The 25,966-nt window shown below is 44.9% G+C and overlaps 2 protein-coding genes across 2 annotated transcripts in view; both read left to right on the plus strand.

Annotated features, from left to right (window-relative positions):
- sv2a (synaptic vesicle glycoprotein 2A) overlaps positions 1–14,300 on the plus strand; it is a gene marked incomplete at both ends in the record, with an annotated part of 19,678 nt that extends 5,378 nt beyond the window's left edge. The window contains 11 exons of the mRNA XM_080005866.1: positions 3,518–3,698; positions 4,442–4,593; positions 5,929–6,062; positions 7,005–7,094; positions 7,957–8,064; positions 9,197–9,285; positions 9,598–9,762; positions 9,990–10,123; positions 11,822–12,028; positions 12,880–13,039; positions 14,117–14,300. Of these exons, the coding sequence (XP_079861992.1) occupies positions 3,518–3,698; positions 4,442–4,593; positions 5,929–6,062; positions 7,005–7,094; positions 7,957–8,064; positions 9,197–9,285; positions 9,598–9,762; positions 9,990–10,123; positions 11,822–12,028; positions 12,880–13,039; positions 14,117–14,300 (1,604 nt within the window). The remainder of the gene's footprint in view (positions 1–3,517; positions 3,699–4,441; positions 4,594–5,928; positions 6,063–7,004; positions 7,095–7,956; positions 8,065–9,196; positions 9,286–9,597; positions 9,763–9,989; positions 10,124–11,821; positions 12,029–12,879; positions 13,040–14,116) is intronic.
- Positions 14,301–18,886: 4,586 nt separating this feature from the next.
- On the plus strand, positions 18,887–21,329 carry bola1 (bolA family member 1). The gene is made up of 2 exons (XM_080005870.1): positions 18,887–18,970; positions 19,705–21,329. The coding sequence occupies exon 2, from the start codon at positions 19,734–19,736 to the stop codon at positions 20,184–20,186; it is 453 nt and encodes a 150-aa protein (XP_079861996.1). The 5' UTR covers positions 18,887–18,970; positions 19,705–19,733; the 3' UTR covers positions 20,187–21,329.
- Positions 21,330–25,966: the final 4,637 nt, after the last annotated feature.

Here is a 25,966-nt window from a genome sequence, read left to right on the forward strand (position 1 = left end):
AAGTATAAAATGTGTGAATAATAAGCAAACAATTCACGGCTACAACAGTTACCAATAACATACAGGTAAATAAAATATACTGTAGAGGGATATACTGACACATTTCCTGTTCTTTGAAAAGCAGTTAAATGAATTGTCCTCCCATTTCTCTCTCTCTCTTCCTCTCTCTGTCACTCTCTACTTCTTCCTCCATCACCTTCTCTGTCAATCTCACTATTTCTGTCCTTTCGCTCTCCTCCTCTCTCTCTCTCTGTTTCCCCTCCCCCTTTCTCTCTCTGTCTCCCCTCCCCCTTTCTCTCTTTGTCTTTCCCTCTCACTGCCCTCTCTCTCTCTCTCTCTCTCTCTCTCTCTCTCTCTCTCGCCCTTGGCCTCTGAGTTCCAGCCCACTCCCCGGATAGCAACAGCAGCACAGGTTTTGCTGCTCAGTCACACGCATGCACAGGCCATTACTCCAGAACGTGAACAGACCCCCACACACGTGGTCTCTCAGGCTGCATACCCACGCAAACACCCCTCACATACACATAGCAAACGTGTGCAAGCAAACTACTGACAAATGATATCTGTCACATACATCTTTATATCCTGCTGTTAATTATGAGCAAAGACTTGATAATTCTCTGTGACATTGGATGATTTTCTAATATTTCTAATATTCATTTAATATCTATATAAATTATTTATCATATTCAAATGAGAAACTACTAGTCATGCCTTCAAATTAAGGCCCATGGTGTGGGGAGAAATATATTCCAAAAGGTCTTAACATTTAATGTTATCTTTATTTATGATTGGATCAAAGCGAGATCCCCAGTTATGTTAACATAAGGAGCTAAGGCTCGGCTCAAAACAGACCTTCAGTCTAATACCAGACGAAAATCCGGTTATACCACGAGCTGTATAATAAATGTCAGATATTAATGAAAAGCAAATTGCCTCACTGCTAAAAAAAGAAAACGTAGATGGATGTTAGATGTCTCTAACACAGAAAAATCAAGTACTGGATGATATCCTAACAAACACAAACTAACAGTCTAAGCCAATACTGTACAGTAAAAGTGATGGATTGGCTGTTTAGGGAGTTCAGTGTTCAGAATGGGTGTTCTTGTTGAGAAGGTAGCAGTAGTGCATCCATATCATCCAGTTTTGCTTAACAGTCAAAGTCCTCCCCTCCAGAGGGTGAAATAAAGCTATGTTTAAATGGACAAGGTGCAGATAGCAGCTAGCGGGGTTAACGTGTTGACAGGGGAAGGTGATATGGAGGTAGAATGGGAGCGCGTGTTAATGAGGCTAGAGGGAGGGAGTGCTGAAGCAGAGATAATGCTTCAGCACCGCGGACAGCTCCACAAGACCTGAACAGCACTACATACACCCACCCAGGGTACTGGCACACTGGAGTCCTGTCTGTCTGTCTGTCTGTCTGTCTGTCTGTCTGTCTGTCCATCTCTCCGTCTGTCTGTCTGTCTGTCTTTTTGTTATTGTGTGTGTCTGTGTATCTGTCTGCCTGCCCGTGCCTGTTTGTCTATCTGCCTGTCTGTCTATCTGCCTCACTGACTGTCTGTCTCTCTCTCTGCCTGGGAGCTGCTGCATTGCGGCGATGGCTACTGAGCTCAGTCATCATCGTTCTGCTGCTCAGAAACTCCCTGTTATGAGGAGGATCTGCCCCCACACACATGCATGCACACACTGACACACACACACACACACACACGCACACACATATACACCCATGCATACAAACACACACATGCCTGCCTGCACAGAGAATCCCCTGCTCTTAGTGGAAACAAGAGAAAGTCACCTTCATCCCAAGTATCAGTCTCAGCAATGCAACGTGTGCACACACACACACACAGACACACAGATGTACAGATATGACCACAGACACACACATTCACACAGAATAGCATGCCACCCATGCCCTCCTTCATTATCAGCTATGTTTTTTTTTTATGGTAGATAAATTGAAAGGACATCCCAATTCTCATCCCACTCAAAAATCATTGAACATTCTTGTATTGTCGGTCTAGTTTCTGATCTCAGTGGGCAGAACACATAACTATAAAATGTGAAATGAATATTCTGGTTATGAGTGTTGAGCTATAAACTCAGCACTGCCCTGAATGTAAATGTACTGCTTGAGTGTGATTTTTTCCTGTATATAGAACCTAAGTAAATGTTGGCAGTTGGTTAATGTATGTCTGCAGGCCACGTTGGTATTGATGGTAGAGACACATCGTAGGTGCCAACAGTCCTACAGTTCAGCTTATTTACTTGTGGGACAGATTAGCAAATATATTTAAGCAACTTTAGGCTTGTGCCCTGCTTTTCTTTGTGGCCGACTCCAACAGCCCATGGCTGCAGCATTGGACAACTTGTGCCGTGGCTGCTCTTTTGTCATTTGTAGCAGTAACTCCTCCACTGTTGTGCCGGGATGACTGTCCAACACCACACAATTGGTGTACGTTCTGCCACAAAATGGCCGCTACTCAGCCCTGCAATGGGTTCTCAGCACAGACTGACAGTGTGGAGAGATGTATGTATGAACTCAGTGTTTAATTGGCTCATTAAACGGATTACATTACTTAAAACGTGAGAAGGTGGTGTTCTAGTTTTGCATATTTTCACACCCAAGAAACTGAAACATCTCTTCCAACTGGAACGGGACGCCGATCATGAATTACCTGATATTGAAGAGATGGCACAATCCAATACACACACACACGTGCATGCTCGCACACGCGCACACATGCACACGCACGCACACGCACACACACACACACACACACACACACACACACACACACACACACACACACACACACACACACACACACACACACACAAGAAGATGCAACACCCAGCGACCCAGAGAGAAAGTCATAGACAGGAAGGAATTTGGGCTGTGATCACAAGCGAGCAACTAGTGTGTGTGTGTGTTTTGTGTGTTTATGGGTGAAGATGCTATGTAGATCTAGAGAAAGAGAGAGAGAGAGCGAGAGAAAGAGAGAGAGAGAGACAGAGACAGAGACAGAGACAGCAAGAGGACAGGGAGGCAATGCTCTGGCTCCATGCCTCTAACGTGAGTCATCTCAGCACCTCGGCCTGGTCGTGAGGCCGGGTGACGTAGGTGCTGTTTGTTTCTCTTATCGGCCTGTCTGTTCCCTGGCAGCGACTTTCAGACTTACAGGGGGATGTCGCTGCCACTCAGTGCCAGGAATGGGGTTAACGCTGGTCTTTTATTGTGGTGCATACTTTTGTTGTTTCAAATTTGTGCGACGCATAATTATTCAGCAGTTAAATAACTCTGAATGATCTGCTTCGCTGAACAGTGGAAATCAAATTAGTGGAAGTGGGGGCTAAATTAAATCTTTATTCCTGTACTGATAACGAATCAATCGCTATCTCTCTCCCTCGCCCTCTCTCTCTACCCTGTACATTGTCCCCTCCCATCTCTTCCTCCTTTCTCTCCGTCTCTCTCATTTTTTTCCATCTCTTTTTACACCCTCGCCCGCAGGTCTGATCGTGTACCTGGGAATGATGGTCGGGGCCTTCGTGTGGGGCGGCCTCGCTGACCGGATCGGCCGGCGGCAGACCCTCCTCATCTCCCTCTCCATCAACAGCGTCTTTGCCTTCTTCTCCTCCTTCGTTCAGGGATACAGCTCCTTCCTCTTCTGCCGCCTGGCCTCCGGCGTCGGGTAAGGAGTCACAAAGCGTAACGTACTCTATGTCCTGACCTTACGTCACGTGAGGCCTGGCGCATACAATAAAAGCACACCTGCTCTGACACAAGTAAGAGTCGATTTAACTAATTTCTGCCACAGTTCCTATTAATTTCAAAGGCGTTTTAATGCACTCCACAGAGGCTTTTCCGTCGTGAATCCGTTATGAATCATGCTATCGTCTAGGCTCCGCGAGAGCGTTAGTGCTCCCAGAGTAATCGTAGCCGTGGCATCAGAAGCATCTGTATTCCATCTTGGCTCCTGTTTCTGCGAGGTTTTAAATGGTTTTAATAGCGTGTGCAGCGAGATCCATTTATTATGGATGACGCTATTCTTTCCCAGTTGGTCGGGGAGATAAGCGGTGATGTTTTAAGTAGCCCGAAAATGCCACAATGCTGCTAATTTTTCTGGCGTATTCCCAGACTCTCCCCTCTGCCATCCTTCCTTTGTCTTTCCTTCTCCTTGTTTTGCTTACTGCCTCTGGGAGAAGGATTCCTGCCTCGTGGCCAGTCGTTTATCCGATTTCTATCAATCAATCAATCAGTCTATCTATCTATCTATCTATCTATCTATCTATCTATCTATCTATCTATCTATCTATCTATCTATCTATCTATCTATCTATCTATCTATCTATCTACTTCTTCTTCACCTCACCATCTCCCTTTATCATTCCCTCCGTCCTGTCATCTGTAATTCCTTCCCTCCGTCCCGTTCAGCATCGGCGGCTCCATCCCCATCGTGTTCTCCTACTACTCGGAGTTCCTGGCCCAGGAGAAGCGAGGCGAGCACCTGAGCTGGCTCTGCATGTTCTGGATGATCGGAGGCATCTACGCCTCCGCCATGGCCTGGGCCATCATCCCTCACTACGGTGAGCCCACGCCGACCTCTGGTTCAGTCAGTTATGCTGTCAGTCAGTTAGCCCGTCAGACCGTCAGCAAGTCAGTCGGTGTTCTAAAAGACGCGGGTTCTTTGAGCTACTTCCTGAAGGGTTTCAGATGGCCCTTAAAGGTTCAGAAGGTTCAAATATTTTCTAGAATAATGTTAACTTGTTTTGACTGACGGGAATACCCTCATATTCATCTGATGTCGAAGCTCCCTGTGCGTCCTGCTCACCCCTCAAATCCACAATCCACAATCTGCGTTTAGTGCAACAATGTTCTGCACATTTCAGCAGTTAATGAAAAAAAGAACGACGTGAAGTTTTATTGCTTAATTCACTACTTGCTGTGCCGCAGTGTTGTTATCGGTGTTTTGAAAAGCACTGGCCTAACAAACTGTCTATGAATCAAACTACGCTGTGTGACACGGCATCTGGGGATATGGGATGTGCATGTTCAGCGCTGAGGCAGTTTAGGAATGTAGTTCTGAAGATCAGTAAATCCAGACGATAAAGTCTTCACCGTGAGAGCGAGAACAACACCCCATAATAACAACAATAGCTTAGACTGAGGCCGTGCCGCATAATGTGACCCTGCTCACCGTGTATTTCAGTCACTGTCCAATCGAGTGGGTTTTTTCAGGCTGTGGTCTTTTGTCATTTTATTGTTTCTTGTTTCCCCACATCTAGGCTTTTAATCTACATTTAAATTGCTATTTGAATGTTTCTTATCTTATCTACAGTCTTATTTTCATTTCTGGCAGGGATTTATATTCCATGTTACTCGGGGTAATTGGTTCTTTTTGGCGTGTTGAATCAAATTTTCATTCTACTTTATGCAAGATAACAGTGAAACATATAAGGTATTAGTTGGCTCATTCTCCCTATTCTCCCACTCTCACTCTCTCTCGCTCTCTCTCACAGTCCCTGTCTTCACTCAATTAAATTCAATTCAATTCATTTCTTTTATCAGAATGGCATATTCACTTGTGTTGCAAAATAGCTTTAATACAATTACATGTGTTGCAATAAAGAATATGAAGAGCACATTTAATTTTCTTATCAAAACCGCTTTTGATGTTTAGTTTTTTATATTGTGGTAAGCGGTGACGTTGGATCTCTCTCTCTTTCTGACGTCTCTCTCTCTCTCTCTCTCTCTCTCGCTCCCTTTCCCTGTCCCTCTCTCTCTCCCTCGCTCTCTCTCTCTCTCTCCCCCTTTCCCTCTCTCTCTCTCTCGCTCCCTCTCTCTCCCCCTTTCCCTCTCTCTCTCTCTCCCTCTCTCTCTCTCTCTCTGTCTCCCCCACCCCCCCCTCTCTCTCCCTCTAGGGTGGAGTTTTCAAATGGGTTCTGCTTACCAGTTCCACAGCTGGCGTGTCTTCGTGCTGGTGTGCGCCTTCCCCTCTGTGGCGGCCATCTCTGCCCTGACCACCATGCCAGAGAGCCCTCGTTTCTACCTGGAGGTCAGTCTGCCGCTCCACAGCCCCTGTCTGAACACATTTTGAATAACTGAATTCCCAAACCGTGCTCAAAAAGGTTCAGCTTGTGCATTAATCTGTGTGTATGCTGTGTGTTATTGGTGACATAAATGGCTCTGGTGTTGACAGCTGCACCTCCATATTTGGATGAAGAAAGCACTGCTGAATAATTGTATTCGGCAGTGCAAATAGGTGGAAGCTACTAGTGCCAATGAAGCCAAATTGTAGTGACTATTTATTCAAGAACGTTTTGAATTTTTTAAATTATTGTTCCATCCAAATGAATAGAATTATTCCTAAGAGTAATAACTTTCAAACTGCATTTGACCATAAACACACAGTTGGAAATACATTTTCACTTGCATGGAAAGTGCCACGTCATGTAGCTAATGAAATGTACTTGGATTCCAAGTACTTATATACTTAAGTCGAAATGTCAGTGTGGCACTTTCACACTTATTTGAGTGTTCTTGTCATGGTATTTGTACTTTTACTGAAATAAAAGGTCAGAGTACTTGTTCCACTACTGGAAAGAGTAGACCATTATTAATGTTGATTACTGCACAAAAGAACATGAGTGTGGTTGTTTTGAGCACTGTGAGCAGCTCCCAAGTGTAAACACTACAGGATATTACTGGGATCATGAGCAGCATTGAAGGAAAAAAGCTAGAGACTCAGCAAAGCCCTTCACCGGATAAATAAAGGTTGTGAAAATGGCGGTAAACTGTGAAATCAAAGAAGAAAGGCTGTTTTGTTGTGCGGACCTGAACACCCGCTGCTGCATTTCAATATCCACCTACTCAAAGCTCTCACTCTCCCCGCAGTGATTCTGATTTCCAGGAGGGCCGCATCTAACGAGTTCTGACTAATATATTCATGGGAAATAAAATGGCTCTTTATTTATTTATTAATTTGCCTCCTCACCAGAATGGAAAACACGACGAGGCGTGGATGATTCTCAAGCAGGTCCATGACACCAACATGCGGGCTAAGGGCTACCCAGAGAGGGTCTTCTCTGTAAGTGAACACAGTTCTGCTGTGTTACAAACAAGATGGCAGAAATGTGCATATCACAGTGTGTGAGACCCAGCCAAACACGTAGCGTTATCATAATGTTATTAAAGTTTATGCAGAATGAAGGAATTATTTTTCGGCATGAAATATATGGAATATATTTTCTTTCATTATGAGCTGAAGATTCAAGACTTTGAAAATTGGAAGTTTCGACTGAATTCGGAGTGTGTTTGATTTTTGTTATTTAACAAATTCAACAAAGCTTCCTTCCCTGACTGGCACCCCAAATCAAGTTTAACTGTCCCCCCCCCCAAAAAAGAAATTTGCAATATTATTTCACAGTAATAAGAGATTCTTGTTGCCAAGTGCAGTAAGGAACCAAATGCTCTAAAGGTCAGCATATCTTTCTAAATTGTGTCCAGCTATCTTACCCATGAGTCCTTTCTCTAGTTCAGGCTGTCATAGATCAAGAAAAACAGATATAAATACTTATTTATATCCCACATTACTCGTCAGCGCAACAGGGTTTCTCAATAAACCGGATTCCGTTTTGGGTTTTTTTGTGTGTGTTTTTATGTGTTCATGTTCTATCTCTACATAATCAATTATGCAGTGTTGCAAGACTGAACTATTTGATTCGATTTTTTTCCTTCATTAAGTCAGGTCATCAAGTCACCGGCTGTCTCTATTAATGAGCATAAGATAATGAATAAATGTCTTCCTCAGGGAGAAAAATGGTAAACAATCGCCGGGTGCTTGTGAAAAGCCATAAACACAAAGTATTGAAACATCATTGATTAAATGTCAGCCATAAAGGGATTTAATCAATAACACTCGGGGTGAAATGAAATGTCACTGTTCTCAGGTGACCACCATTAAGACGGTGAAGCAAATGGATGAGCTGGTGGACATGGGCGACAGCACCGCCTGGCACCAGAGGTGGAGGATGAAACTCACCACGCTTTTCCATCAGGTGACCCATTGTCCCCATCAGTATCACAGGGTGTCTGCAGGTCCTCAAATAGGCTATAATATCGTCAACTCAGTTTTACACATATTAGGCCTTAAACTCATTAAATAATCTTAAATTAATTTCTTTTGATCATTTAATATAATTTTAACAAAAACACTTGTCTGATTTTATTTGCCCACATAGATATTTTTGTCAAAATGAGTCATGTTCTCCACTCAAGTCAATACTTAGCTGGTCTAGATGAACCAAACTCACTTTATACCTGTGGCGAGAAATCCAAGATAATCCCTGTACTTAAGTTACCTGTCTAATGGGGGACAGGTAAGTACCTCCATCACCTTCATCCCACACTAAATACGTCTATTCATAACCGTAATATGAGAAAGGTTATCATTTGGATTTTTATTTTATTTTATTTTATTTTTTTCTAAGTGCTGAGTGGCAGCGACGTAGTGATGCAGTGTTTTCACCACGAAAACATCAATACATCATACACATCATAGCTGTGGTTTCACACTTTACTTCATCCAGCTCAAAAGCACAATTCACAAACTTTAATTCACCTCATTTTAAATACAAAATATGAACCTCAGAGTGCTGTCAGATGTCTACAGTAACGTACCACGGACTGCACTGTCGGCATAAACACAAACGAAAGCATTGCGAGGGGATTCAAAGCGTATTGAATCCCATATTGATACCTATTCCAGATATGGATATTTCAATATATGTGTATTTATCTTGCTTTCCAAAGCCGTGTTTATCAAAGGATATCGAGACAGTGTAAAATACATCATTGCTCCGCTCTCAAATGGTTTTCCTTTCCAAAACACCAACAAACTAAAGAACGCAAATGAAACAGAACCAAACTGTAACAAAGAAACTACAAAGAAACATGCCAACAGATAGTTCTCAAACAAACACAGTGTAGAATGTAATGTTATCACACTCAATTTGAGTACAGCTGAGGGCGGTGAATTGTGTTTACGTTCATTTTTGGTGTTTATTTCTCGCGAACTAGGAGAGAAACTCACAGATGTCTGGCGCATGTTTACCCACCTACTGTGTGTGTGTGTGTGTGTGTGTGTGTGTGTGTGTGTGCTTGTGTGTCTGCATCATACGCTCCCACCAGGTGTGGAGTAACTTCCAGGCGGTGTTCTCCCCAGAGTATCGCCGCACCACCTACATGATGATGGCGGTGTGGTTCTCCATGTCCTTCAGGTAAAAACACCGTTACCTGCTGATTACTCTATTCTCAGTACCCTGCTTCATATTCTTTGTAATGTCAAAGTATTTCCCCTTTGAGCACAATTAAAAAAAAAAACTGCGTGGCTGGGGATGAGCGTTCACACATCAGCAGCCGGTCCGGTTCTTGTGTTGCTGTGTTCTGCATCCATGCTGTGATGTCATGTTTTTCCGGTGACAGCCATCAGCCTTCATTCATCCCTTCTCAGCAGAGCTTACTCCAGACTTGTTGTCATCGTTTCAACACCATCTCCCTCTTTCACAATCTCGTCCACATCCCCCCTACAGCTACTACGGACTGACAGTGTGGTTCCCGGACATGATCAAGTACCTGCAGAAGCAAGAATACGCCTCGCGCACCAAGGTCTTCACCAAGGAGAAGGTGGAGCACGTCACCTTCAACTTCACCCTGGAGAACCAGGTGCATCGCCAGGGCGAGTACTTCAACGACAAGTGAGTGTGTGTGAGAGAGAGAGAGAGAGAGAGAGAGAGAAAGAGATCACCATCGCCACGGTGATCAGTGACTCTGGCTATCGATGCTGCCTGCTTGCCGGAATGCCGGCGGAACTTTCAGTCATATAACCTCCGTTTATGCATCTTAAAAGAAAACTGTGTGTGAATTAGTTGTCGTATGAGGCCCTCACTCCTGGAACCCACCCCCGCCTCCCCCTCTCCGTCAGGTTCATGAACCTGAAGATGAAGTCCATGGTGTTTGAGGACTCGTTGTTTGAAGAGTGCTACTTTGAGGACATCACCTCCAGCAACACCTTCTTCAAAAACTGCACCTTTATCGCTACGCTATTCTACAACACAGGTTGGCCGCGCGCGCGCACACACATGCACACACATGCACACACACACACACACACACACACACACACACACACACACACACACACACACACACACACACACACACACACACACACACACACACACACACACACACACACACACACACACACACACACACCCGTGGGCGCAGGCCGACGTGAGCGACGCATGCCCTCACCCACTGCACGTTTAATTTCAAAATACAAACAGGTCGGTGTATTGACTTTGACTAAGCATGCGCGGAGAAACAAACTCACCGACAATTTGGAAAAATAAACTTGGTATGAACTTGAAATGGTACTGAATGATCTAATCTCTACACCACACGTTTTTGATGTAAAACACATGTCATGATTGTTATTTTGCTGCATTAGATGCCTCTCACCCTGCATGCATGTACTTTGCATCATTTCTGTGGTCATTTCTATCTGATTGTATTTGCAGATGGGTCGTGACGGCCTCTCTGTCGTCACTGTCACTGACCCAACAACCTCCCAGAAGTCAAAATCAACCGCCAAACCGCGACGCGCTTGATAAAAATGGCTCAATCACTCCCTCTCGCTCCCCAAACGGCACCGACGTCCAAACGCGATATTGCAGAGGAATGTCTCCTAGCAACAGAGAGCCGATCCTTCATCGCTTCTGCGATGAAACGGCCGCGCTGCCACTCGCACAAATCGGACCATTGATTTTTCTTCCCGTTGTCTCTTCCCAAACAACGCGAATGGAAGAATAGGGTTCCTGTCGCCATTGAAACAACATAATGAAACACGGTTGAAGGGCAGAAGTGCAAATCACGCTTCATCTTCGATTTTAGGAGCACGTGGAAAACACACACGCTCAGACACATTGTCAGCGCCTCTCAGAAGCTCCATCGGCCAACCGTCCCTCCAGCTTTTGCTATTTTTGTTTGTGATTGCGGAAACACTGAAACAATCCGTCAGCCGCCCTCGACGCCAGGCGGGGGTTTTCTCACTAGAATTGAAAGAGGAAGCAGTTAAATCATCATTACGTCTTCATCTTTCCTCTTGCTTCTGTAACTGAAGTCTAGGGGCCGCCAGATTGTTGCCACGGTGCACATTATGGCAGAGAAGCATGGAAGAATGGAAATAATGACGAGCGTGCGGAGGAAATCGGCGGCAGGAAGGAGCGCCAGCGTGCGGCGGCCCTATCCGCAAAAGAGAGCAACTTTGGCGGCTGATATTGTGTTTTAATTGCAGATGAATCACCGCCCTCTGTGTCACCCGGGAAGCACAATAAACAACACTCGACTCGGCTTGTGGCGATCAACATCCTCTCCGTCTGGACGGCAAACAGTGGGGGGTGTGGGGGATGGGGGGGTGGGGGGTGTGGCGGCTCAGGAGGCGGGGGGGGGTCGCCTCGCAATTGGAAGATTCGATCCGGTTCGATCCCCCGGCTGGTAGCGCGCTGCAGCGTGCCCTTGAGCAAGGCACTTAGCCCCCAACCGCTCCCCCGGGTGGCGGCCCACTGCCCCTGGCCGCGACAGATACCAGGATGGGTAAATGCGGAGAACTCATTTCCCCCGTGGGGTTGAATAGAATCACAAAAAAAAAAAAGAAAAAAACGAGGCGCCGAGCCGCTCGATCCCAACTTCCGCTGACGATGAACTGTATTTCCCCCCGTTCCCCTTTCCGCTCCGTCCCCCCTCTCCGCCCAGATCTCTTCAAGTACAGGCTCGTCAACAGCCGGCTCATCAACAGCACCTTCCTGCACAACAAGGAGGGCTGCCTGATCAGCGACATCAGCGATGACAACAACGCCTACATGGTCTACTTCGTCAGCTTCCTGGGCACCTTGGCCGTGTTGCCGGGCAACATTGTTTCGGCGCTGCTGATGGACAAGATCGGGCGTTTGAGGATGCTGGGTGAGCCGGAGGGCGATGGGGGAGCGGGGTTGAAGGAGTTATAGCGTTTTTGGGTTTTTTTGGGCTGTGGTTTTCCTCGCCAGAAACGAACATGAACTTCAACGACCTTAAATGTCTTGCTCCGCGACATGAATTACCGAAGTGAAGGTCTGACGAACATTGAAGGGTTTAGTTGCTTGCAATTCGCTAAGTTTAAATTTTACCACGTTGCTGCTGTGATCAATAACGATCACAGCAGTGTTCACTGGTGAAAATGAGCTCACTGAATGAAACATACACAGAGCTTATTTTTATGCGTCAGCGAATTGTGAGTTTTGGGTGAGGAGAGCTAACCTGCGACGACCACAGGCTACTGGGGCGTCCACACGACACAAGCCTTTTTCTTAAGATATTTTTGATCTTGCGGACATGGTGGTGTTCAAACAGCATGTTGCGTCCCATAAGGTGGTGATAAAACGAGACTTGGACATGGATTGGCCTGGATGAATTCTGCAGTTGGATGTCAATTATTACCTAATAATTGATACCTAATATTCCTTTATTTTTATATACTGCATTCATTCTATGTGACTCCCCCTCTCCTGCTTTCATCGGCTTGTTCGCTGCTGCTTTCGTCGCCGAGCCCCGCCATATAAACCGCAAAGTGTAGTTTACTGTCATGTGATTCACACAGGTAGCGTGTTCATTTCAACCTATGACTCCATGAAACCAACATTTCGAGCGATCCCTCATGGGATCCTCGTGCAGTGTTACAATTGGCATTGTTTTTCAAGAGGCAGGTTTTCGGCAGGGCTGCGAAGGCTTTCCCTTTTCCCCCCTCATAACTCCCATCTCCCCTCTCGCCTCCCCAGCGGGCTCCAGTGTGATCTCCTGCATCAGCTGTTTCTTCCTGTCCTTCGGGAACAGCGAGTCGGCCATGATTGCCCTGCTCTGCCTGTTCGGGGGCATCAGCATCGCCTCGTGGAACGCCCTGGATGTCCTGACGGTGGAGCTGTACCCCTCTGACAAAAGGTGCGCGGACGTTCCCCTGTGACAGGGCGGAGGAGGGGTCTGGCGTTTTGCGGGCGGAGGCATGTGAAGCCTCCGTTAACGTGCGGAAGTCGGTGTACATGGCAGTGCGACGGCGCCCGCGGAGCAGCGGCGAGCGTGGCCGTTACCGCCGCCTCACGGCTCAATACCGGTCGTATCGGCGCTTGCTCTGCGTCGAATGGCAGGTTTTGTGCCCGACGCCCGAGCGTCTCCGAAAGGGTGGTTGAGCTGCACATTTGAAAGGGGGGGGTGGGGGGAGATATCTTTCTGCAGCGCCGAAGAGATGGACCGTTGCTCGTGAGGCCCTTCGGTGTCTGGTATTGAGGGCGATAGCGCCACCCGGTGGTCAAGGAGAGCTCCGGCAGCCACCCGGTTAACCGGGGCGGTGACGTCAAGATGGTCCGTTCTCTGAAGATCAGTCACTTTGTTTTAAATAGTTAGTGTTAATCACGGAAGAGCCCACCCCAGTGAGTCAGACCTCGACTTAGGCTTTACTTTTTACTTCATCTACGTATGTGCGTATGTATGTTATAGGCAAAGCATCTGAAAACAAAACACTGCACAAGCTTCCTCCTCAGGGAACAGATTGAGATGAGAGTAATGTGTCACATGATCTACTGCTCTGTCTCTCTCTCCTCCTTTAAAGTCGTTTGAGATTGATGAAACTGACAGCGTGCTCTCTCTCTCTCTCTCTCTCTCTCTCTCTCTCTCTGTCTCTCCATATTTGCCACTCCCACTCGCTCTCGTTCTCTCTCTCTTTCTCTCTTTCTATCCGCCGCCATTCATTCTCCCCGCCCCCTCTCTGTTCCCCTCTCTCGCCCTTCCTGTAACTTTCCACCAACCCCTCACTCCTCCTCCCTATCTCATTCTCCATCTACTCTTCTTCTCTTTCTCTTTTGCTCTTCCCCTCGTCCTCTTCTGCCCCATCCCCTCACTTTTCCCCCCCTCATTTTGGTTCCCTCTATCCCTCTCTCCCTTTTCCCCCTCTCTCTCTCTCTCTCTCTCTCTCTCTCTCTCCCTCTCTCTCTCCCTCTCCCTCTCTCTCTCCCTCTCTCTCAGGACCACGGCGTTCGGCTTCCTCAACGCTCTCTGCAAGCTGGCAGCCGTGCTGGGCATCAGCATCTTCACCTCCTTCGTGGGCATCACCAAAGCCGTGCCCATCCTCTTCGCCTCCGGGGCCCTGGCGGCCGGGAGCTTCCTGGCGCTCAAACTGCCGGAGACCAGGGGCCAGGTGCTGCAGTAGCGTGGCGTCCAAACCCAGGAGGAGGCCGGGAGGGAGGGCGGGGGGCGGGGGGGGCGGGGGCAGGGGGCGGGGGGGGGGGGCAAAGGTTTTTAGCCACACTGTGAACAAGCGACCCAGGGGCCCTCCAAAAACCTATCCTCTATCCCCGACAGAGTAGTTTGTTCACAGAACTCAGTGTGTAGCCGCTGCACAGACACAGACCGGCCTGTATATATTGACGTTTTATTATTATTTATTTATTTTTCTGTTATTTGGAGTCAGTGATTATTAGACACGCGGCACGTGCTAGCGAGATCAGCCGGGGGGCTATGAGCACCCGCCAATGCCCAAGTGAACCTTTCAGCGGGGGGAGTGATGCGGTGCGGGCCGTTCAGCCAAATTATAGAAGTTCACCATAAAAAAAAATAAAAAATTGGTGCGTGTGGGTTTCGCAGTCGTCGCTTCTCTTTAAAGAAAAAAATAAAAATTCCACTGCAAAAACGGTGGTGAGATGAAAAATGTTTTATCTGTGTGCGCTCCCTCCCCCTGAATGGAATTCTCTGCTTGGGGTTAAAGGTTAGGGGAGGGGGTTCTTGACAATGAGCCATGCAAACAGACTCATGGTAATGACAACACAAGCCGTTTTCTTCAGAGTTCTTTTGTAATCATCTCCATCTCTCCGGAGAAATCCAAATCAACCTCTCCAGCATCGTTCCATTTCCAGACTTTGTTCAAAAATGCGACATCCTAACGCCTTCGGTTTCGAAGCATTTTTGACTTTTAAAGACCAGGACACCCCTTGTCTCCCGGCTTTGTTTATTCACCGAGACCTCTCCCTCATCCATTATCTGCCCCCCGACCGTCCGGTGTCGGCGTAGGAAACTAACTGCCATTTTATAGATTATAGAACATTCCAGGTTTTTCGTTGGGTTATTTTTGTTGAACGTGACACTTTGATCCGCTGCGCTCTTCTCCCTTTAAAAACATTGTTTTCCACCCTCTGAACAGTCAAGCGCTTGCTTCAATCAATCATCGGATAGATTCCCTTGACGAGACGATGGTGAAATGTGCTGCCCTGTTTGTTTGTCTTTCGCGTTGCGCGATTGAAACGACTTTCCCCCCCGCACTGAATTCTTACATTTTAAAGCACAACTGTTTGCCAGCCTGAACGTCCCGTTCAACATTCTCCAGACTCGCTCGATAAATGTTAAGGCATCCCGTTGTATCCGGTGAACGCTTTGAATCGTGTGTCCGTCGTTTAGAAATTGCCTTTTGAGTCTCCTCGTTCCCGCGCAGGTTTACGTGAAGGCTTTTTTGCGGAGAGCGTCACGCACGTGACCAAGGACGTGCGCGCGTCAATCCAGGGAAATCGAACGTTGCGTTTCTTGATCAGCAGTTCCCTCCTCGGTTCAGCAATCCTTGGCACGCCCGAGGGTCTGCCGCGTCAAAAATGCCCATGCGCCACTGTTCATTTGGTCGTCGGATACAGCGGTAGCGCTTTCCGGGTCCACGTCGATCCGACTCGCTCCGGCTCTCAAAGCACGTTGCAATGCAGTTAGGAACACGATGAAATGATTCTAGAATTCGCATAAATTAGAAGCGCGGAAATGTTACGGTTAAAGAAGCCTCAAATCAGGAGCGGATTGGAATATATGTCAGAGGAAGCCGCTGGTAATAGTTGGGTAGAAATGTGTTGTGCCCGTTAAATATTTGGTTTGGGTGGTTTCGGTGTGTGTGCAAATTGTGTAAAAGTTGACAGATAATCCACCATAATCCATTTTTATTTGTTGGTGAGCTGAATGTTGATACTTACGTGAGTTCCTTTGGTTGTTCTATGTTCAAATGCAAGGAAAAGTTTTAATTTGCTTTTTTTGTTCTCGGGTAGATGTTAATAACTGGTGTGATTTAAAATAAATTCTCGAGCTGCTTTATTGATCGTACCAATTTAAGTTCCGGCGATTAGGAAACAATTTCTGGCAAAAATGGTGACCACGATAGAAAAAGTAAGGTACGAAAGAGTCGCTCTATTTTTGTTTTTAAATTCTTATTTCTCATTGTTTTTCGCAGCACAGCACTCCTTAAAAAGCAAGGGTTTTTGGAGTCAAAATTATAATTTTAGAAAAGGAGATATGCATTGGCCAGGTGGAGCTTAAATCATTAACGTAGCTTCCTTCTAAAAAAACTTAACTGGATATCTACAATACGACAAACAGGATTTGTGTAATAAAACACAAAGCCAAGGGCTGAGTATAATATCCTACACCATCAACAGCACAGAGTTTGGGAAACTTATTGGCACATTCCGATCATATAGGAAGATCCAGTCCAGGACAAATATGTTCACAATTGCATGGGAAAATAACAAGTCAACATGTCAACATCCATCAAAAAAACACGCCACAGATCAGCGAAAAAACAATGTTTTTTACCCAAACTGCCATTTTGTAGGATAGCAGCCATATATAGACTCAAGACAGTTCAAAGCCACTGCACTAAACGTACCCAGGCGTACGGCCACAGCGAGCGGCCTCCGAGGAGTTGAGAGAGCGAGGACAGGGCGATCGTTTGGCAAGAGCACAACGACTCAATGCAACCCAAAGGCCAGATTGCGAATATGCATGCAGTTGTGAACATAAGAGGCGTTCGGCGTTGCCATGGCACCCACCACACGTGATTGAACTGCCCCGCCACGTCCTTTGTCACAATAATCCGATTCCAAACTTGACATCTCTGATTATGTGACTCATTATCGACGAGTGTGCCATGAGTACCCCCCCCCTCCTTAATTATTGCCAAATATTTTTGTGTCCTTGGTTTACACATTACGCCATCAGATCGCTGATATAGATATGAATATATGTAAATAAAAATAGAAAAATAGAAAATTATAATATAAGTAATAAAATAACTCCTTGTGCCCTTCGACCTCTCGGAAGTATGCTATAATGCGGTCGATTTGTGTGAGGTGACTTAAGAATTCAATGGCCAGTGAGTCAGACAGCAAATTTGCCCAGATTGCCTCTTAAAAGCACATTAACAGCCTGGAAATTTAACTGAAATTGAGTAAAAAGCAAAAACCAGAAAATCAATCAGGATTCCATCTCGCTTGTTCTCTGCCGGCTCGAAAAAACCTTTTAGACGACAGCGCCGTCGAGAAACCCGCGGTACAGTTTGACAGGGAACGCTGTGAAAATGCCAACCAATCGATTCAATCTCAGCGACTGCTCTCGGGCAATGTTTTACTCAAGATCGTCTCTCGTAGATACATATCTTAGCTTCTGTTACAGGGTTCTTTTGTCTTCTTGTTGCCTGTAGCAACAGTCAATTGTGAGTGCAAAAAGTTAACAAAGCAATAAGTGTTTGGATATTTGTCTCTTTCTCTCCCTCAAAGCACATTATATACTGTATACCGCCCGGTCCCCGAAATGCTGGGTGTTGGCTTCACAGAACAGGACTGGACGGCTGACATTCATGTGTTCTTAAAAAAAACAAATCTAGATCTTGAGGCTTTTGTCAATATAAGATTGCATTGCCTTTAATTAAATGTAAGAGAATCTATCACATTTTGTCATTGTAATGTGCCGTAGAAACTGTAGTTGTTTGTAAGTATAGAATATGTATGTGAAACCATGAATATGAAAAAAATAAATATATATATAGACACACACACACACACACACACACACACACACACACACACACACACATATACATATATATATATACATATATATATATATATATATATATATATATATATATATATATATATATATATATATATATATATATATATATATATATATATATATGTATAAACAAGAAGTGTAAATGAACAATACTGTATGTTGTCTTTGATTTTGTGTATTTTGTAAATGAGAATGAATTCTGACTAAATACATCAATGTTAAATACCGGTTATGAAGAATAATTACGCTAAATGTTACAATGTCAATTCTGTTTTGAGGTGTGTGAAAATTTTTCTTATATTTTCTCATTGTTGATTTTGACAGGGGGTTGCACTTTGTTGTGCAAATGACCTTTTAGATCCGCAATGAATAACAAAGAACCATGAATAATAAACAAGCATAAAAGTTCAAGGAGTCTGTGATAACTTTCTTCTACAGTAAAAAATATATACTGTAATATACAGTAGCAGTTTATATTTTATTTTTATGTTTATTTATTTATTTACTTTTTTTGTAATGTGTCTAAATGTTTTTATTATTATTACTATGTTGATTATTATTATTATTATTATTATTATTATTATTATTATTATTATAATTATTATTATTTTGACTATTATGATTATGATAATGGTGATTATTATTATTATTATTATTTTGACTATTATGATTATGATGATGGTGATTATTATTATTATTATTATTATTACTATGATGATGATGATGATTATTATTATTATTGTCATTATTAATATTATTATTATTAGTAGTAGTAGTAGTAGTAGTATGATTATTATTATTATTACTTTAACTATGATTATGATGATAATTATTATTTAGAATTGCAATCACTATGAACTACACAAAAAACACACACCACATTAACAGCGAACACGTTTCCGGCGCATTACGACGTGACGATAATGACGTCAGGCACGACGTAAATCACGTCATCGGGGACACGGCCGTTAGCTAGCTGCTAATGTCAAATTGACAAGGGAGGTGAGTACATTCACATTTAAAAACGTATCTTCGCCGCTTATACGCGCGCATACAAGTAAGCAACAACACAACGCAACACAACACCAGACTCTTGTAACATGTCGGTGGTTTGATAATGGCGAAAAGTGTTCCTCAAAAATCTAAAGGCTAATGCTAATAACAGCTGCCTCGGAGTCAAAGTACTACATCGACAGTTCCACCTAAATAAAAGTACATTGCAAGTACTTGCACTTAAATGTTCTTTAGGAATTCAAAGTGAACGCAAGTGTCACATCCAGGGCCCTGCTAATAATAATCCTTCATGAAGTGCTACTGTGTCTTCTTCCTGCATGTCCTGATTACAATGCACAGAAGAAAACTGGCCAAGATGGAGTCTTTGTAATGTTCAGCTTTATGGACGATGACGATGAGTCCTCGATGAGTAATCCGAAATCACTAGTGTTCTACTATCAAACTATTGATTTAGGATTGCTCACCTATCAAATGGACGGGTCCATTCCCTGATACAAAGATCTCACCCCTAAATCAGCATTTCATACCATCACTTCAGTTAACCATTAAAAGTCTAGTCCACTTCACTTTCTCCACCGTTCTTGGAGATGCATCTTGGTACTGATTCGGGTCTTTTCTTTGTTTGTTACAAAATCCAGTCCAATACTCTCCTTGTGTGCCCCAGTCCACTTTCAAATGAACACGGCGAAGTTGACTCGACTTGATTTTTTTCTGTTTTTAAGTCTTTACTGTCCTTACACTGCACACTCCGATGCTGCCCTGCATCCTGCGCTCCTTTCGGCCCGTGTCCATCGTCCCCGCTTTAAGCCGGCCTCTGGCCCACTTCAGCCCTCGCATGGACCCGGACCCCAGCCGGCCGGTCGAGAGTGCCATCAGGACCAAGCTGACCAGCCAGCTCGAGCCGCAACACCTGGAGGTCCACAATGAGAGCCACATGCACGCCGTTCCCCCCGGCTCCGAATCCCACTTCCGCGTCCTGCTGGTCAGCCCTCGGTTTGAGGGCCTCTCCTTGTTACAGCGCCACCGCCTGGTGAACGAGGCCCTGCGCGAGGAGCTGAGTAGCTGCATTCACGCGCTGGCCATCCAGGCGAAGACCCCCCAACAGTGGGGGGACAACCCCACCCTGGCCAAGAGCCCGCCCTGCATGGGAGGCTCCAAGGGAGATCACTCCGTAGAGGAGAAACTGAAGGTGGGGAGGGAATAAACGTGTGGGACCCTGGTGGCGTCGTAGCCCAAAGCCTGGAGTGGAGTGTGAGATGTAGAGTGCAGGTCCATCTGAGAGACACACATTTAAATTAAATTCTTAGTAATTATATTTTGGGATCATTTTTGCTGATTGTGGATGAACTGCCATTTGGGATGCCGGTTATAGCACAGATTACAAAGCTTAAATGTATTCCATTGGTTATATCAACATATTAAACCGTGAATTATAAACATTGAGATGTAAAACTGACCTGACCTTTGGCTTCTCACGATTTTGTGTTTGTTTGTTTTTTTACGGGGGAAACACTTCCTAAGCTAATGTGACGAAATTATTCCACGAGAAGGGTCCTGTTGAAGCTGGTTAGAAGATTGTCTAACATTTTTTTTTTTTTTAATATCAACAGTCAACTGTAATGTTGATTGGTGACATGCCAAAGTGAAAACGTTACCCCTGTAAGAACTGTGTACCGCTGTGTAAGTATCCACTTGCAGTGGAGTGCCACTTCAGCTGAGAAACCATGAGAATAGACAGTCATGTCCTAGTTCATAAAAAGTTAAATAAAATACATAGTAGATTGATAGTTTTATATGATTCATTGTTGAAAGATTGAAAGAACGCATTTACGGATCAGAAAGGAGCCACACCGTCATTATTTAATCATGCACAGCTTTCACCTCTAGTTGTTTACACATTGAGTAAACGACCCCAAATTGCAATAAGTTAGGAACATATTTACAGTTTGTTAGCACATTTATTTACTTTGTGAGTGGGCGAAATGTCTGGATAAACAGGCCATTCAAACCAAGCCTGGTTTGTATTCATTCATTTGAATTATCAAGCTTTTTTTCATTATTTTACCTCTGCATATGGAACCGAAGCATTTAGGTCAAAGGGAAGTAAACGGGAAGAACAATTGATAAATGTATTGCATTTTAAGCATGTTTACTCCCTGTGTAAACAGCTATTGACACAAAACAAAAATCTGACACAGTGCTCCTTAAATCCGTTCTGTAAAGCATATATACGCATTCTGCAAGACCGCTTGCTTATAAGTAAAGGACGTCTCAAATATTACTACTGGATGATTGTCAATTTATTTTATGTCTGTTGTGCCTTTTAAATACAATTACATAAGGTGTGTGTGTGTGTCTGTGTCTGTGTGTCTGTGTTTCAGTGTTATTTTGAGTAGAGTATACAGGCTCCATTTGGTTGTTGTTAACAAACTTACTATAAACCATTAATACAGCAGTGAAACAGCACTCCAAACATACTAAATGGTTTGAAACCACCTGCCTGAGCTCTACACTAAAAATGTACCGTGCTGCCTGAAGTGCAATTCTCCTGACTGATATTTAAACAAATGTGACTCAGTCTAACTTGTAATTGAGCAAGTCTTTGACTCAGTACCTTGTTACTATTAGTGAAGTTTTTATTTAGAGAACCGCCTTTACTTGTAATTGAGTTAATATCGTCAACACAAGCATCATTGTTGCGTACTCTACCAAGCAGAAGTGTATTTGTGAGCTGTGGATACATCCAATCAGCGAGGATGCATTATCCATTAAAGACCTGAGGCGCCTTGCAAGGTGTTATTTTTCTTGCTGTTTTGATCCTTTGCACAAAAATGGTTGAGAGACGGATGCCTTGGAGAACTGGAATCCTACAAACTATACAAAGAGACTCTTGCATACTGTCTTTACTTGCAGTTACATTTATAGGTAAATGTATTGTTGCCCGAAGCAATGTTTGCTCCATGGCTTCCTCAATTTGTTATTGGGCCGGATATGTAAACATTTGGGCCTCAATATTTGTGTGAAAGCAACAAGAAATGATGGCAGTGCTGCGAGCAAACGGCCTAATGGTGTGGAGTATGTTAGACTGTGATGTTATCAAAACCCGCAATTGCAAAGTTGTTTGCAATTAATACCAACTAAATTCATCCACTACACCAGATCAGCTTCATTGGAGGCTTTATAAGTGAAACACTTGTGCGAAACCCATTACTTGCAGATGCCCATAATAATTGGGCAGATACAGCCATGCGCTACCCAAATTATACTGCCGTGAGTCCCCCACATGGGGGCGCTCTGTGCCAAAGCTTTCTCAAACTAAAAATTGGCTGGTGTGTTGATGAATGCAAGATGTCTTTATTATTGCTCATAAAGTTTATTGTCAGTATCCATTCAATGACTTAATGAGCATGCGGTCCTAATAATAACAAGACACTTTGATAACTTTATTTAGTCGTTAATTCCAAGATACATTTCAGGGTAAACGTAGAGCAGAGTGGATAAGCTTACTTGAACCAGCCAAAATTAATTTTTATGAAAATTACAATTCGTTATTTAATAGTTTGACAAAATGCAACAAAATGTAATGGTGATTGATCAAGCTAATTGTCTAAGACACAATGTGAGAAGGGTTGACATGAGAGAGCAGTGTGCAAGCAGAAAGCAGCTTGTCGACTTTGGACTCTTCTCATAAGAATAACACATAAAAAGTGTGTGTGTGTGTGTGTGTGTGTGTGTGTGTGTGTGTGTGTGTGTGTGTGTGTGTGTGTGTGTGTGTGTGTGTGTGCGTGTGTGTGTGTATGAAGAGAGGTGTCTATTTTTGTTTCGAGGTTGTGTGTGTAGCCATGAAGGTCTTCTCGTCCTGCCCTCAAACCACACTGACGGCCAAAAATCACTCCTACTACAAAACCATGGGCTCGTAAGAGTAATGAGGCAAAGAAAATGTATGTCAGAAATTTATTTTTGGGACCCTCTATTACCCCGGACATAACCCCTACTTTACCCCGAATATCATTCATCTAACAGATTAATGTGCTCTTCCTATTTTTAAAGGGATGTTTCACAATGGGGGAAAAACAAAAAAACAAAAAGAACATTAGCCCAATGATTAGACGTCCCAACAACGCCAGCGAGCCAAAGTAAACTTCCAACGGTTTCCCCCCGACGCCATTCAAAGTTATTGTTAGCCTGTAAAGATGGGCCTCGGTGGAATGCAGAGTCACCTCAAGGTAATGTGTGTCGACTCCTACCAGTCGTCCTCCTCCTGGAATTGACAGCCTGTCGGGCCTCACAAAAGGCCCCGGTGAGGAGGCTGAACAACTGGTGTCACTGGTTTGGAATAGAAAAACAGTAAAGGAAACCATTTTACGGCCCCCAGCTCGTCTATTAAAGCCAGGCCCAGGGCTGGGAGAGGACGCGCTCAGGGGCCACGGTGCAAGGCAGCGGCTGGGCACGACGCAATGAGCTCGGCCCGCAGCCCGGAGGAGGAGGAATCGCTTGACTCGCGGTTCCAGGTGCTGCTATGATCGACGGGGAGAGACGGCGGGTCGTCAAGGGCAACGAGGGGGAGTGCAGGGACTTGTTTTACACTTAAGGTTGGGTCGGTTTCACGTTTGTTGGTGGTACATCACCTGCTTAGTCCAGAGCTGAAAATGACAGGCTCACGATGGTTGTCTTAATTGGTTGTGACTTGTTATGGCGTGTTCTGCTCAGACGGGTGTATTGTAAGACCTGTTAGTACCTCATATATCATAAAAAAATAGGTGTGGGTTCCGGCCAGTGATGTCCCGTGAAAGTCAGAGAAATTGATTCACTTTCATGCTCACTAGTGCATGACCGTTCAAAATATCGAGACTTTCTAAGACACGTGAACGGCACAGTTTAATTCAATTCAGTCCTTAGTTATGGCCATTCCAGACGCTCTTTGTGATTCAGTCGCAGAACCCTGCAGCCCCCGTCCCCCCGCTGGTTCGATGTTCGCTACTAATTGAAAGTTTATTAATATTACACGTGGCACGTGTCCAAATTTCGACACTGCACGTACTTGGGTGCCCAGCAATACACCCGCCGAGTGTGAAGTAGATCGGACGAAAGGTTGTCGGGATAAATGAAGGACATACAGACAGACAGATTTCTGCCTTTATGGTTAGAATAGTTATTGAATAGTTATTGAATAGTACCCATACACAGCATATATCAACTAGCTCCCATTTAAGGTGGATAAAGGTGTCGGTTATGTCATTTCCATGGATTTGTGTCCGGAAGTCATCATGTCCTACTGTGAGCACTGTGCCCCCCCGTCCCCCCCAGTCGCATGCGCAGCCATATTAGATTGGCACCAGGCTGCCTATAACCTGTCTGCAGCCCATCTTTCACCCCATGGTGATGGATCAGCCCCAGGGTCCTGGGTGGACCATATGGCCCGCTGCGGGCAGCAGGTCAGTGGGAACCCACCTTGGCCCACGGCGCCTGTGTCACAGCCCAGGACGGATGGTGCCAGGCTGGGCTGGGACCTCGAGCGGGGCAGGGTTCCCGCCGTGGACAGCCGCTGATTTACGCTTCGGCTCCGGCCAGGGGGGGGGTCCTCCTGCACAGCTGACCCCTACCGGCTCTGAGGAAGGGAGGGGCAGTCATCCATTACGGCGGATGGGGGTTAAACCAAATGGGTGTCTGAGAAAGGCTGGTTTGGTCGTCCCAGGAGACGTAGCTCCTCTGAGGGTGCTGGTCAGCTGCAGGATCTGTACAGCATGTGTGCAGCCGGGGAGCAGAGCCTGTTAAACACGTTTAAATACACCCGCCCCCCCCACACCTCCCCGCTAGGGGCAATAACCGTTTAGTTTATTTGTTTTTAATGCTGAGTCTGAAGACTTTGTGAAAATAGTAAAGAAGAAATCAAGGCCCTTCCATTTAACAGATTGGGCTTTCTTTTGTTCCCGAGACCTTTCCCTCACCGTCCTCCCGTGTTGCAAACTGTCATTGTCCCCCAGGAGTCGTGCTATCACACAGGTTGACCGGCCAAATCACCCTCAGGATTAGGAGTGGAAAAACTCCAGAGAATAGGTTTTTAAAGCTTCCAGTGTGATTGGCTGATTAAGCTCTAGCCGGTTTTGTGGTGTGAGAAACACAAGTGCTGGATTTTAGGTGATGGTAATAGGCCATTAAGGCCTTTTAATTGGACCCCCCCCCCCACACACACACACACTCTCTCTCTCTCTCTCTCTCTCCCTCTCTCTCTCTCTCTCTCTCTCTCTCTCTCTCTCTTACACTGCAATGACAGCTAATGAAAGCGGTGAATGGGTGGCTTGAAAGGGAAGGACAAAATAAGAGATAGGGAGAAGACAATATCCTTGTGTGGGAGAATTAGTTACACTCAGTAGTCTAAGTATTCGAAGCGCAGCAGAGGAAAAAAGGGGGCTTGCGGGGGGATTAAGAGAAAAGTCCACACAGGTGGGATGCTGGGGGAGGATTGGAGTGGGGTGGAGAGGGAGGCAGGGGGGGTCACATGACGGGACGTTACCTCTCTTGATAAACAGCAGCCCGGGCCCACAGGAAGGAGGAAGGGAGTTATTTTATAGAGGGAATTAACGGGCTCAGCACATCAGGTATTCATTATGGAAAATCTCCCAGGTGTGCTGCATGGGCACGTAAAGTCAAACATCTTAGGAGGCTTCGTAGAAACCCGTCGGACTCACACAGTTTGATTGCCGTGTGTGTCAGTGATCACATTTTTCGTTGTGGACACTGCCGCAAAGCGTTTTTACTGTGATACTTAAGTATTTCAGCTGGTTGACTTTTTTTTTTTTTTTTTTTTTTGCTTGGACCAGAACAACCAGTGAGCAAAGGTTGAACAGCTGAAGAAAAACTTCAGTAAGATTTAGTAAAATGGCTTTGTCAAATTACGTAAGTCTAATAAGTATGATCAGAATATAGAGCAAATTCCATTTGAAAAAGAGCTGCCTGGTTGTTTATAATTTAGTTATTTCTCTC

This window comes from Zeus faber (assembly GCF_960531495.2).
Source record: "Zeus faber genome assembly, chromosome: 8".
Classification (NCBI taxonomy): Eukaryota; Metazoa; Chordata; class Actinopteri; order Zeiformes; family Zeidae; genus Zeus; species Zeus faber.

Excerpts from the sequence above, each read along its gene's own strand:
- bola1 (XM_080005870.1), top strand. The coding sequence starts at position 19,734 with ATGCTGCCCTGCATCCTGCGCTCCTTTCGGCCCGTGTCCATCGTCCCC.